The sequence below is a fragment of the Erpetoichthys calabaricus genome, chromosome 18 (assembly GCF_900747795.2).
Source record: "Erpetoichthys calabaricus chromosome 18, fErpCal1.3, whole genome shotgun sequence".
Taxonomy (NCBI): Eukaryota; Metazoa; Chordata; class Cladistia; order Polypteriformes; family Polypteridae; genus Erpetoichthys; species Erpetoichthys calabaricus.
The window spans coordinates 83,400,560-83,414,872 of NC_041411.2; the positions used below are offsets into that span (position 1 = coordinate 83,400,560).

General features: G+C 38.9%; 1 protein-coding gene across 4 annotated transcripts in view; it reads left to right on the forward strand.

Moving 5' to 3' along the window:
* The window catches only part of LOC114668300 (ataxin-7), a 90,264-nt gene extending 76,933 nt beyond the window's left edge, over window positions 1–13,331 (forward strand). For all 4 annotated transcript variants that reach the window (XM_028823960.2, XM_028823962.2, XM_028823961.2 and 1 more), the window contains 7 exons: window positions 2,198–2,445; window positions 3,195–3,277; window positions 3,489–3,751; window positions 7,268–7,460; window positions 8,682–8,803; window positions 9,059–10,019; window positions 12,790–13,331. In XM_028823960.2, the coding sequence (XP_028679793.1) occupies window positions 2,198–2,445; window positions 3,195–3,277; window positions 3,489–3,751; window positions 7,268–7,460; window positions 8,682–8,803; window positions 9,059–10,019; window positions 12,790–12,807 (1,888 nt within the window). In that variant the 3' untranslated portion in view covers window positions 12,808–13,331. The remainder of the gene's footprint in view (window positions 1–2,197; window positions 2,446–3,194; window positions 3,278–3,488; window positions 3,752–7,267; window positions 7,461–8,681; window positions 8,804–9,058; window positions 10,020–12,789) is intronic.
* The last annotated feature ends 982 nt before the right edge of the window (window positions 13,332–14,313 follow it).

Here is a 14,313-nt window from a genome sequence, read left to right on the forward strand (position 1 = left end):
GCAAATCGGAGTATGTCTTGAATCTGGCATTACATGGCACTTTCTTCCTGTTAGACTGACTCTTGTCATTGTTTTGAATATATAAATGTAATCTGCCAGCTTCTAATACTGTGGCATCACTGTGTCATGACAAACGTAGTTCTCTCTGACAGCCTGTTGCAGATATGGACCAACTGTGCAACAATTAGTGGTCATTTTCCAGTCATTTCCAATTTCTTTATAATGATCTGGATGAGAATCATATTCAGAATTCTTTAAAGGGAATGAATAAAATTGGTTTAACAGAATTATTTCAGTTAAATAGTGAATGATGTCTTTGTACTCCCTGGTGGCAATTAGGAAGAGGTGCATTTATGTCCATAGACAGGAAGCACAAGGAGTTGTCAGAATCTGAAAGAAATGGCGTCGTGATTGAAGTGCAAGCCTTGCCAACATTTTAAAAGTATCTGGGACACCTTGGCTGACCAAACGAGCTTGAATAGTGGAATGGTCACGTTTTGTTTCTCAAACATCTTAAGTTTTTATGTTCATCTTTAGTGTCATCATCTTATTTTTTAAATGTGTAAATTGAAAGGACAGAAAGTGGGACTTCCCAGTTTTGTGAAAGCAAGCCCTGTCCAGGTTTAAAAAACTGTTTTAATTTGATCAGTTGCCATATTGGTTTTTAGGTGTTTGATTTAACTTGGTTTATTTAGTAATAAGTTACATTGACATTAACAGAAGTAGAAGAATTACCTAGGCACTATATAAAATAAGTGCCTGCTCATGCTTTTAAGAGAGAAAATTTATGAATTACGATAATTAGGTGATTAATTGATGTCCCTTTGTTAATAGGATTACGTTCATGCTCTCTAATGAATTTTTTGGTGTCTGTATAATTTAGGAGATGCTGAATTTGACATTTTTAGAAAACATTTAGTTCAGTTCTGTTACAGTACAGTTGAGGCATATTTTTGAGCATTTGGGGTTTTGAAACGGGAATTATGTGCAGCAGTTTTTTTTCAGCCAAATAAGTAAATGTAAATGTAAAAACCACACAATCCCAAATAAAGCCCTTCTCCAGACTGACGTATGGTAAACAGTACAGACACCAGTAAGCGAAAAGCAAAAGTACATGTGAGCAAGTATAATTTATAAACCAGCAAATGCAGCTTCTTCACTCTTCAGTTGAACATAATAGATCATGGATACTTGATATATCGTTCTGATTTTCAGGTTTGAGAAGTTCATTTGAACTAATACATAGAAATATTGAATAACAGAGTGCTTAAAAAAAAAAAAAAAAACCTGGAAAGTTGTGGAATTTCACATTAAAAAAATCCTGGAATATCCCTAAAAGCTACTCATTTGGTTAAAGGCCCTTCAGAGGTTTAGTCTCATTTTCTAAACCGCTTTGTTCTTAAATATGTACTTAAACAATCTTATCATGAAATGTAGTCCAAAAAGGATCATCACCAGTGCTAGATGTAAGGAATGGGATTCATTTAATGGTAAAAGTCATGCCTGGCAAGTGCTTAACACTGGCTAGAAGACTAAAATTGCAATGTTGGGCTTCAGGAAGACTAAGCATTCAAATCTAGGGCAGGAGTTTTCTTCTGCAATTAAAATTTTAACATCTGTAAAAGGAAGCACTAAAAAGTCATTAAAGGGCAAAAACCATGCAAATGTACATCATTAGTCTGATGATGAAAAACTTTTTGGTCACTGAGGCCTTCTGTTTTCCCCAAGAGCAACAACTAGGCCAGTGAATCAGCTTGGTGATTGACAAGCTGACACCAACCCAGCACCACCTCCATAACGGACATGGTCCCATTCATTTCCAGTGAAATGTTTACAAGTATGTTAGTTGTATCTAAATATCAAGTAAGTTGTGTTGTTTGTGCTCTTACCGTGTTTGCCATTTTAAACCCTAGCAAATATAAATATTACAATAAATTAAATAATCTTCACCAGACAGTGCCATTTTTACAGTTAATGCCTCCTTGCATAGGCGCTATCATTTAAGGCCCACTGATCCCAATCTGGATATTAAATGTAACATTGAGGAATTGAGATACTAAATTCACAGACAATTTTGCCTTTGTCTGAATGATTATGCTCTTTGAGTGTAGCTGTTACCTATAGTGTGCATTTAAATTTGATCAAAGTTACGTTTTTATATGTATAAATCCAGATTCCACAATTTCTCTCTTTTCAGAATGACTCCTCCAGTTAAAGCCGAGAAGATGCATCAAAATCCAAAGGTAGATGGTACATCTTTAAAAACTGTTCCCGGTTCCACTGTGAGTTCCTCGATAAAGCCAGGCCTTAATTGCCCCTCAATACCAAAGCCACCCATGTTGTCTCCTGGACAGATTCCCAATGGAAAAGGTCCATTGTCAACTCCAGATAAAAAACAGGATGATAATGCCAGTAGTAAAAAACAGTTATACAAAAGATTGCCAGGTAAGTTCCAAGTATGACTAAAACCATTTTATCTGCATATGTGAAACCTTTTGTGTAGTAATTTACTGTGAATTAAAAAAAAAGAAAAAAAAAAAAAAAAACCTGCTATCAGTTTTGTCCTTAGCATATTGCCCTAATAAAGTTTTTTTTTTGTCCTTCTCACTGTTTTTTTCATTGAAAGGTTATGATGCAGCCATTCCAATTATTCTGTTTAGATGCTGTCTTTATACTTTTTATTTCCAATCCTACAATTGCACAGGCAACACTCTGCAACGATAAGCATGTTTAAATTACCAGCTGCTTAGACATTACTTTACACTTGCGCTAATAGCACAAAGTAGCCATTGTTGGTTTAAACAAAGTAATTATTTGAAGATCAACAAGTAAAACTTTCTTGTCTTTTTAATTTTTCTTTGTCATTTCACCTGTGGTCACTTCTGTAACTCAAATTCCTACAGTTTTGTTTTTATTTCTGTAACATCTTCGTCTGTTCAGAGTTACCTTGAAAAGGTGAAATATCACCAAATTCTATACAAAGCTTTCTACAAAAATGCTTGTTGGATCTCATGCTGCATAGGTAAAGTGTCTAGCTTAGTCCCACTTGCTAATTTTGACAGTGTGATCTAAAATAACTTGCCTTCTGTTGTGTAAGTCTTCATTTACCTGTGTAATGTTAAATTCTATACAGTATATGCAGTTTGTTTTGTACCTTGTATTTTAACTATTTTGTAAATTTGCTTTTATCACAGAGCGTGAATTTAACCCTGATATTCACTGTGGAGTTGTGGACCAGGAAACAAGAAAGACTTGCACAAGATCCCTTACATGCAAGGTTGGTGTCCTAATTGCTGAGTTGACTGGTAGTGATATTTAATCTGTTTTTACTCTTAATGATTGACAGTATGAGTCTAATATGGTTGGGCCAGATTTCTGTAGCTGTTTATACTATTTTACTCAAAAGCCATGCTAAATACATAAATATTTTTAAATTTCAAGTATGATTTCTTCATATTTTGTCTCTCACATGTTTGACCATATTATAGGCACATTCCTTAAGCCAGCGAAGAGCAGTGCTGGGTCGAAGAAAGCGTTTTGATCTCTTATTAGCTGAGCACAAAAGTAAAACCCGGGATAAAGACCCTCATCGAGCCTCAGAGCATGCTCCGCCAGCAACCCCTCTCAGGGAACCTCATCCCCCCACTTCTCGGGCCACACTGGATATGCATCCAAACTCTCATGGAAGTGCATCTGAAAGCAAGCTTTCTACACCTAACAAACCCAGACCTCATAATCCGAGTCTTCCGAGGTGAGTGCCCTAGTAGGTGCAAGCACTGTGCTTTGGCAAACTGTTATTGAGTCGTAGAGTTGCACAGTTCAGTCTGCCATTGCACAGAATATGCTATTTATTATATTTAGTAATGTCTGCTTCCTGGTAGGTTGTGTATGTGAAGAACATAGCTTTATTAACTGTGGTGTGGCCTAAGAAAAGAAAATTGTTACATGCACACGTAGAAGCATTACATATAATTACATGAGGAGTAGGTTTTGAAATTTTCAAGTGTATCTTATCAGAAGGTCTTGGGATTCTTAGTGGACTTATTGCTGTCTTCATCTGGAAGTAATTAAGGAGCCTAATAAGATGGTGGGTATCAAGTACAAATCAGAGGTGGTTATTAAGCTAATCCATGTACTTGGTTGGTATATTACAAAAGATATAATCGTTTTTTGTTTTTCTCTTCTCCCCCTCTCATCACTCTCACACTGTAGTCCTGTAATAAAATGAAATCTCAGGTGAACAGAGAATAAGAGATAACAAGACAATTAGTAGAATGGATGTCAGCTGTTACTTTTAAAATTTAGTTCTTCAGTGAGAAATTTGTGCCACAGATACAAGCTGATAATGTAAAATTTTGCAAAAAAAAAAAGTGCATTTCTTTATGGGGAGAACCATAGGTATGTGGAATAATTTACTCGATGATAATTAGCAAAATGTAAGGGATTGACAAAATTTACGACTGAATGGCCTGTTTCTAAATGTTCTTAAGCCCTTATGTAGAGCAACACATTTTGAGGCTTTGGCTTAGTGTTTTTGAATATAGTCCCCCTGTTAAAAAGTGTATGTTTGTTATCAAGAAGATATCGCAAATCTGGTACCCCCCAAAGTAAATAATTAATAATGTATGAATTTCTTAAGTTGAGACTAGCAGGCAGCAGGATAGAGGAAAAGTAGACTCCAGTTACTTAGTCGAATTTATGAAGTTTTATTCTTTATACATTCAATCAGACCTAAGCCAATTGGTTGTACAGTTCATCCTTCAATGATTTGTGTGATGTACTACACTGCACAGGGTATTAGCCAATGTTTTGTTGAAAAATTGTAAAGGTCTAACGGAAGATATTGAGCTGCTACTGACTGCGTCCCCTATCTATGTTATAGTTCCCTTTCAGAGTTTTGAGGGATAACTTGATGATAATAATACACTTTATTTATATAGTGTCTTTCCCATGCTCAGGGCACTTCAGAGTCACAGAAAGAAGAGCAGGGTATATGCAACATTAGATACAAATTTTCTATATAGAACACTAGAACAGACAGGATATTCAAAGCAATAAATAGAATAAATAAAATAAAATAAATCAGAGTAAAATACTAAAAGAACAAATAACATAGAGATATAACACACACACGCACACACATATTATCCTGAGCATTTGGACAGAGAGGTAAACTAAAAAGTGCCAATGTTAGGTTAAGTTAGACACCTTCCTGAACAGATGAGTTTTAAGTTGTTTTTTTAAAAGAATGAATTGAGTCAGCTGATCTCGTTAATTTTGGGAGGTCATTCCACAGAGTGGGTGTTACATTGGTGAAGGCCCGGTCACCCAAAGAGTGCAGGTAAGTGTGGAGCACAAACAAGATTTACCAGAATCAGAGGACATTAGTAGGCAAACTGGAGCAGAGCGATGGAGAAGGTCACTGATGTAGTCCAGTGTAAGGCCATTTAAAGTGTTGTAGTTTATTAATAGAATTTTATATTCAATCCTGTAAGACACAGGAAGCCAGTGAAGGCGAAGTAGGATGGGTGTTATGTGCTATCTGTTGCTGGTTCGTGTAAGGATTCTCTCAGCAGAGTTTTGAATCGACTGGAGCTGTGATATAAGATAAGAAGGGGCACCTGCCAGAAGGGAGTCACAATAATCAATGCGGGATGTGATAAAAGCATGGACAAGTTTCTCAGTATTAGAAAAGGAGAGGAATGAGTGAACACTGCTTATTTTACTGAGGTGAAAGTAAGAAGGTTTCTTAATGTGGTTTATGTGGGTGGAATAAGAAAGGGAGGAATCAAAAATGACACCAAAATTCCTTACATTTGAAGGAGGTGTGATGAGATCACAGTCAAGAGTGACTGAAAAGTTAAGTTGCACTTTAGTGCCAATTTGCCGGAGTTCAGTTTTGTTGCAATTTAATTTTAAAGAATTCTGCTCCATACAGGTTTGAATTTTACTGAGGCAAGTTGTGAGCTGAGAAAGCTCTGATGAAGTTTCACTTTTAACAGTGAAATGCAGTATCATTTGCATAAAAGTGATAACCCAGTCCAAAGCTACAAATATGGCCAGGAGGAAGCATATGCATAGATATAGAAGAGGGCCAAGGACAGAGCTGCTAGGAACTCCTTGTGTGACTGGCACTGAGCTGGATCTGCTGTTTCCAAGACTGATCTAAGTGGTTTGAAACCCATGCCCCAACACATAATATGTGTACAGGATATGTGCCATATAATAAATAGACTGGCAGCAGAATTGCTTTTGTGCCTATTGCTATGTACAGTAATTTAGACTCCCTCTGTCTGCTGCACTGTACAGTTAAAAAAAAAAAAAAAAAAAAAAAAAAAAAGAGGATAATTAGGTAAATCGGTTAACATGAATCTGGGAAGTAAGTACTGTTATCCTGTCTGACGTGACCTAAAGGCTAATTAATACTCTCTGTTGAGCCTACACAGTGGTCTGTGTTGCACTGAAAGTTAGTTGGTGGTGTTTGCAACACACACACAGAAAAACAAATGATCCATTAAAGTGCAGGATATTTTTGCCTTCCAGGATTACCTCTCCATATTTTCTTACATAGCCAAATGTATTTGTACTCACATTTTCCCACTTTTTCGTACTATCACAGACTTCCACACAGTTGTGGCCAATTTATGGCATGAAATATCGGCTGTCATCTAATTGCCTTTGTGGTGAATAAAATGTGAATGTAAATGTGAAGTCTATTCTCAATCTGATCCATATTTACTTGAGAATAGTGTAAGGCAAACAGAAATGCATTTCAAGAAATTCATAGTTAACAGTCTGCCCAATCAGAGTCTTAGGATCTGCGTCAACATGAATGATGCCTTGCCACATTTTTAAAGAGGTATGCATCAGGCTACACTGTGGTCTTTTTGCAAAAGTATTAATAAGATCAAATTTAAAATTTGGATTCTTACTGCTAATTTAAAAACGTGAACCCCTTAACCATTATTTTAAATGCTTAAAGTTAACTAGTATATTTGAAAAGATTGCAGATGTTGTGTTAATTCCTCTTCTGTTTTAGAGTACTAAAAATGGTGAATTTGGATTCACCAAATTTTTTAATTTTATGTGAGTTCCAGTCAGTTTTCATGTTTAGGTATGTCTAAAACTGCTGCCACTAGTGTCCTGTTTCAGTTTAAATGAATCAGTTTAAAGTGTGTTGGTGGAAATAGATGTGGGCTGACAGTGTGAAACAACTTAGGTTGTGTTTCTTTCAGATAATTATTTTTTTCTTTTTATTTGCATGCAGGTCTCTCGTCTGTCCTACCCAGGGTGTTGGAAATGTTTCTAATGACTTGACGTTGGCCCAGGAGTCACCCCATCATTCTACACCAGCGGTTGATGTAGCATCACGCCTGTCAAGTGATGAGGGGGAGAATGAAGAGGAACCAACCGAAAAGCTTGACTGCCACTATTCAGGATATCATCCTCGGCCCGCAGCGGTAAGGGATTTGAATTATTTAGCAGGGGTAGAAAAGGTCCATTTTGTTAATTTCCAAAATATTTTATTAGCACAGCATATGCTGATGCTCAAAGAGGCTAGTTTGTTGGGTTCTTGCACATGCAGCTGAGATTGCCTTGTGTAATGTCTGAACTCTCATGTTAATATAAGCAACTGAAGTCCACAAGACAAAAAAATCAATGAATTGACGGGAAACTTTTTGAACTTATACAACCATGTAAGCATTCATTCCATCAAGGTTTTACATTATAGAACATTACGTATCGTAGCTGTTGGCTTTAATATTTTTTTTAGTTTTTATTTTTATATTTTTGAGTGAAAGTGAATGACTAATGTAGCCCTCTTAAATGATTAGTAGCATGGAATTTAAAAATGAAGTTACTACAGAGACGGACTGCTAGAAATTTAGTCAATCTTTATAAAACAGTTTTGTCAAATGTTGCTACTTGAGATGAAAAATGGAGTGAGGTTTGTTGCTATAGAATTTCTGTATTTTTCTAGGCAGCACATGCATGTACAGTAGGATTCTGACATGAATTATATTTCTCAGTCTACATTGGTTACTACGAAACTGAAGTCTTGGTCTATTATTTTTTGATTTGCCTTATGGTGTACACGGTTACTGCCAAAACTGTATACCAGAAATCCAGTCGTTCAGAAGAAATTGAGAACCAGGTACTGGTAAGGTGGTATTTTGTTTCATTGATGAAAAGTAATCATATGTGTCTCCCTTCCCAGCATTTGATTGCAGTAATCTGTGTTTAGTGACTCCTATAAGAATGGGATCAAGACATTGAAGGATTTTTGAGGCATGTGTACAAAACAACTCATCCATTGAATGAGTGGACAGGTGAAAAGGTCTGTGTTCACAACCAAAGATGAGTAGAAAGCACTCTAGAACACAATTTGTAAGAGTGCACTGTACACACTTCAGTAAACTTAGACTTTCTAAAATTACCCAGGATTGCACTAGACGCACTTAGCTTCTTGAGGCTTCATTAACCATATGTTTTGGCTCTATTCTCAACTCAGAATGTACTCATCTATTTTTTTTTTACTGTACTGTCAGATGCTCAAGGCCCTCATGCTTCTATCACCCTCTTTCAGGTTATCCTACATAATACACACCCCTTCTTTTGCCTTGGTATTTGTTCTGGTGGGGATTAAGGAGTTTGTTTGTTTTTATTTATCCTTTTTCTAGTTCTGCACTTTTGGAAGCCGACAAATTGGGAGAGGATGTTATGTCTTTGACAGACGGTGGGAGCGAATTCGCTGTGCACTTAATTCAATGGTGGACAAGTATGTTAATTCTCAAATGTGGAAGTGAGTTGTCAAATGGAGCTTAAATTTTTTTTTTTTTTTAAGTATTTATAATCTTTTACTAAGTATTAGTACAGTATTTTAGTGCTGAAATTACACCTTTATGTTGAGAAACTCTTGTTCTCATTCACTCATTTATTATAATTTATTTTTAATGTATGGTATACGTTATAGTGGTTAATTTGATTTGAAATGTTTTAGATAGTAATTATTTTACCTTCAGTAATGAATTTTCTTGCTTTTGTTTTTTTTCTGTAGAAAAATTCCTCCGGCTTCAGAGAACAGTATGTCAACACCAGCACCACACAGGACAAGCACAAACTCTTTGCCTATGTTGCACTGCAGTGTGAATGCCACTGGATATTTGTGCTCCAGCCCAGTAATGTCTCCTCCAGTGCTGGTGTCTCCACCTTACACACAAGCTTGTGACAACAAATCAATTTTGTCTTATGGGACTACTTTAAATGCCCATAGTTCCCCTATGGGCTCTTCAGAGCAGACTGTCTATACTTTGCATTCAAGGCAAGTGTCTTCATCGCCCCAAATGCCTTCAGGACATTCAGCAGTAACTTCCTCAGTATCCAGCAAACCTCAGAAATCCAAATCCAGCAGCAAGTCTTTTCGATCGAAGGAGTCCCCTGCCACAGTCACAAACTGTAATAGTAACAGCTCTGCAAAGAAGAGGAAAAGCGGCTCCCCTCTCCCAGCTTATTCATCTTCCCATTCTGTTGAGACAGCGTCATACAGAAAAAACTGTGCTTTGAACTCTGGTGGCTCAGGGAGTTCTTATCACTCTTTTGTGCCCTCGTCTGCACACAGCAGTGTTCACAATGCCAGCCTCAACTGTACTAATAAAACAAACTCACTTGGCCTCAGACATGATCAATCAGGGAGGGGCCCTCCGTCAGGAAGCCCTGCAGAATCAATAAAACGTATGAGCGTAGTCATGAACAGCAGTGACTCCACTCTTTCTCTTGGACCTTTTGTTCACCAGTCTGTTGAGCAAAGCATGAACTCTCATGCCAACTTTTCTCACTCGCATGTTCCCATAGACAAGTTGGAAGGTAAAAAGCGGAAAGGGTCTCCGGCCTCCAGCAGTATAAACAGCACCAGACCTACCAAGATGGCCAGATCACCCACAGTAAACAACATCCACACAAAGCACACCCGTGCCATCCCAGGAACACAGGGTCTTCCAAGCAATTCACTTTTGCAGCAGGTATGCATGTTCTACTTCACAATCTAGTAGCTGAATTTTGTTTCTGTTTGCTTTAATTTGTACAGCACCAGCAAACCTAATGAAAAGTGTTTAAAATTATGAAGAGATTTAATGCAGTGGATCTCAGATATTTAAAGTAAATTCTTTAACAAGCACATGAGGACTGTGGGACTGACTTTACACAAATGTTACAAAATTTTTCCTCACATAAAGATCCACAGACCTATGAAATAAGTGACCATAGGTGAACCAAGTAGTGTTGTACAAAGTGAGACATTAGGGATCGGCACGACTCACCTTGATGAATTTTATGTACGTTTTAGGGGAATGTGATTGGTGAGCTTGTTTGGCTGAATGACCTGTACTCATCCCAACTGTTCAACAGAGGAAAAAACCTTGGCACTGTGGACTTGCTTGCAGATAGGACCCGAGTGTCTTTAAACTAGTATTTAGGAAGAAGCACTTTCCTAGAAGATTCTTTTTTTTTTTTTTTTAACATTTTTTAATTCCAAATTTTCTTTTTCAGAATAATAATAAAATGTGAATCTCATAACAGTTTAAACAGAGTGTACCTATTTAATTTGACTAACCTCCCTGTTTTTAAACGGTGAAAATGGCCAAGTTTGTATTTGCATACAGTTTCATGAAAACGAACACTAAAACAAATTTAGGTGACAATTTCACAAATGTAATGCGGGCGTTGCATCGGTCTGTCGTGGTGAAAAAGGAAGCTGAGCCGCAAGGGCGAAGCTCTCAATTTACCAGTCGATCTATGTTCCTACCCTCGACCTATGGTCATGAGCTATGGGTAGTGACCGAAAGAACGAGATCGCGAATACAAAGCGGCTGAAATGAGTTTCCTCCGCAGGGTGGTCTGGGCTTTCCCTTAAAGATAGGGTTGAGAAGCTCAGTCATCTAGGAGGAGCTCAGAGTAGAGCCCGCTGCTCCTCCGCCATCGAGAGGAGTCAGATGAGGTGGCTCGGGCATCTGATCAGGATGCCTCCTGAACGTCTCCCTGGTGAGGTGTTCCGGGCACGTCCAACCAGGAGGAGGCCCCGGGGAAGACCCAGGACACGTTGGAGGGACTATGTCTCTCGACTGGCCTGGGAACGCCTTGGGATTCTCCCGGAAGAGCTAGAAGAAGTGGCCGGGGGAGAGGGAAGTGCTGGGCATCTCTGCTCAAGCTGCTGCCCCCGCGACCCGACCTTGGATAAGCGGGAGACGATGGATGGATTTCACAAATGGGGAAACACAAGACTGAGTTATTACAAGGAGTACTGCTCCCTATAATGACTCGTTCTCACTTCCATGATTACCTGTGTGCTTTTCAGCAGCTGCATAATGCAGGTAGTCTGTTGCACACTCTGTCAAATCAATTCTATTTATATTTCTCATTCACATTACTGTGTAGGTGCTGTGCATTTTTGGGTTGTGGTGGTGTGGGTGTTTGTAAAATTCGGTGCAAATTTGTTTTGTTCAATACGCTTTGCTCATCACTAACATGGTACTGATGTTCTCCCTCCAGAAGAAAAATGTTTTTGCTGACTGTACATTCATCTAGCTATCTCTCTCTCTCTCTCTCTCTCTCTCTCTCTCTCTCTCTCTATCTTCTCTCTCTATATCTAAAACCATTTATTATAAAGAGGCATAGTCTTGGGTTAACATTGTCTAATTTTTGCTGAGACGTAAAGACATAGGGATGTTTCTATTCTGTTGCCATCAGTTTAAAATCTTAAAAGTAAAAGTGAGATGCAATGGACTGTCACCCATCCCAGGTGAGAAATCGGTCAGGGTCCCCCTACTCTCCACTTCTCATCCCTCGCATAGAGAGGCTGGTCATGAACCCAGAGCCTGAAAGTCTGGTAAGCAGCATCTGATCCAGTTGAGCTGAAGGAGATCTCCTTTGATTCAAGTGCCAGCGAATGCTGCCGTACAAACCAAAGGATCGCAGTTTGAGTCCTGCTGTTGTGCTGAGGATGAGTGGTGCAGACGGGGCAAATACTGTGAATCCTGAGTAAGAGGGTGCCTGCTGCTACATCAGAAGAGGCTCTTGCCTATAGAAACCTGATTGTCTGCTGGCGTGAGGACATTTTATTTAGCTCAACAGAGTAAGCTAGCACTTTCTGACTGGCAGGTCCTGGGTTTGTGGATACCCCTTTCCCTTTGAGCACATGAAATGGAGAGAAGTTGGACCCTAAGCAGTGACATTACCCCAGCTTTAACTGTTAGCCATGGATTTATTGCTATTGTGAGAATGGCCAAAAATGGCACTCGGGAGTTTCCTATTTTCTTAATCTTCAAACACTCCGTGTGTGAAGTGGCACAGCAGTGTACACTTCTGGTTAGCTGCAGTATCTTGTGGGTGAAGGCTAATTGCGTCGCAGCAGAAGTCACTGAACTTCTAAATGTCTACAACGTCTCCTGCATAGGGATATTTGCTGTGTAACGTTGAAATTATTTGAAACATTGTATGACAATGTATAGGTGGTGCTATTGTGTGGGTGATTATCTAGTTTCAGCAGGTCACTACCTCTTTAATACTATTGATATCGCTATTAAGAGTAAATTTTGAATTTTGTTGCCACAGGAGTGCAAGTGTTAAAATATCTCTTTATTTCCATGGTGTGCCAGTGAATTGGGAACAGCTGCCAGAATGGATACATTTTTGTCTTAAACCGTCACATTTCTGTATGCGTGTACACATTTGAAAAGCGACCTCTTCTGGTTGTGCTGTGTCTGTTTAGTAAATGTCGATTTGCTCTTTTTTCAGCCAAAGGCACGCCCCTGACAACTGCTTTCCTTCCCATTTTTGAAAACCTCCAGACAGACGGTATCCAGTTTGTGGTACTGTGGACTGCAGATGGGCCTTTGTGTTATCTTCACTTCCACAATCCCAAAGAGGTGCGTCATGGGGCCTGGACAGTCCGTGTCAGTTGGAGATTCCCTGAAGCCATGTTTGTAGCCATGGCAGCAAACGATCCCTCTACATGAATCACTGGATGTTGCTTAGTAATCAGGTTTTAACCGTTGGAAAATACTGCTGACGTACAACTCGCACTGAAGTGTGGATTTCCTTTCCTTGTTAAGTAATGCAGGATAAGGGCTGGGCAAGGAACCTGTGTGGGTCAACCTGTGACCCTGAACTACAAGTTGCATGCGGGAGCGAACTCGAAGTGTTACCTTTCGAAATGCTTGATTTGTTCCTTTTCTTAGGTTTTTTTTTTTTTGTTTTTCTTTCGCCAGGTTGTTAAAGTTGTATTTTGCTGTCTGTGTGCACAGTGTTTGCACGCATATATGTGGGCCACAGCATGGAGTCAGACCTGGAAAAGCTATCTGGGGGTGGGGGGGGGGGGGGGGGGGGGGGGGGGGGGGAGATATTATAAAATCATCATAAAAAAGCCTTGCTGTAAACTCCATGAATGGGAATTATAGAGAACTGACAGGAGTGCAGTGCAGCCAGTCATGTTTCGGGAATTTTTTGCAGTACATTTTAATTGTAATTCATTATTTTACTAGCAAACTACAGGGAAATCATGTTCTCTTATTGTGAGCACTACAATGTTTTTTTTTTTTTGATTACAGAGTTGCCAAAAAGTAATGAAAAAAAAAAAAAAACTATTTTGTAGACTTCCCATGTTTTCTTTTTTGTGTCCCCCATTCCAGCCTCACCAGATCATACCGCCATATCAAAGTACCTTGAAATCAGTATTCTGAATTCATCCCAATCCCCCACAGTTCATCAGGATCAGAGAGACTTGGTATTAAAAAAAAAGAGCACGCATATCATTGTGGTAGATGTCTGGCACACTTAAATACTGACGCAACTGACCATCCAGTGTTCTGTTTACGTTCTCCATTCCTGGGCAGTTTGTTTGTTTGCCAGTTTTCTCACTTTTTAGTCCTGCACGCTCCATGCCCTCCAACTGAGAGATTCATTTCAGATCGAAACCATGACATGAAAAATGCAAAAAGGTTGGAACATATGTATGTGCAGCAAAACAATTAGTCGACATGCTGACTGACCAAAATGAATGAGTGAGTGAATGAAAGGTTAGGAGAGTCGACCACTGGGATGAGTCTCGGCGTTATACTGTGAAAGTCTTATCAGGAAAATTTAGAACTTCTCTTTCATTTGATGTGCTCTGCTTAAGCAATAGCTTTCTGATGGGCCAAGTGCTGAGGCGTTCAGTGCCGTTTTATTTTTTACTCGAATGTGCACATGGGGGGGGGGGGGGGAGAGTCTTGTTGAAGAATTTCAGTTCTTGTTCTTTGTCCTCTCGTTTCTGTGTCTGGC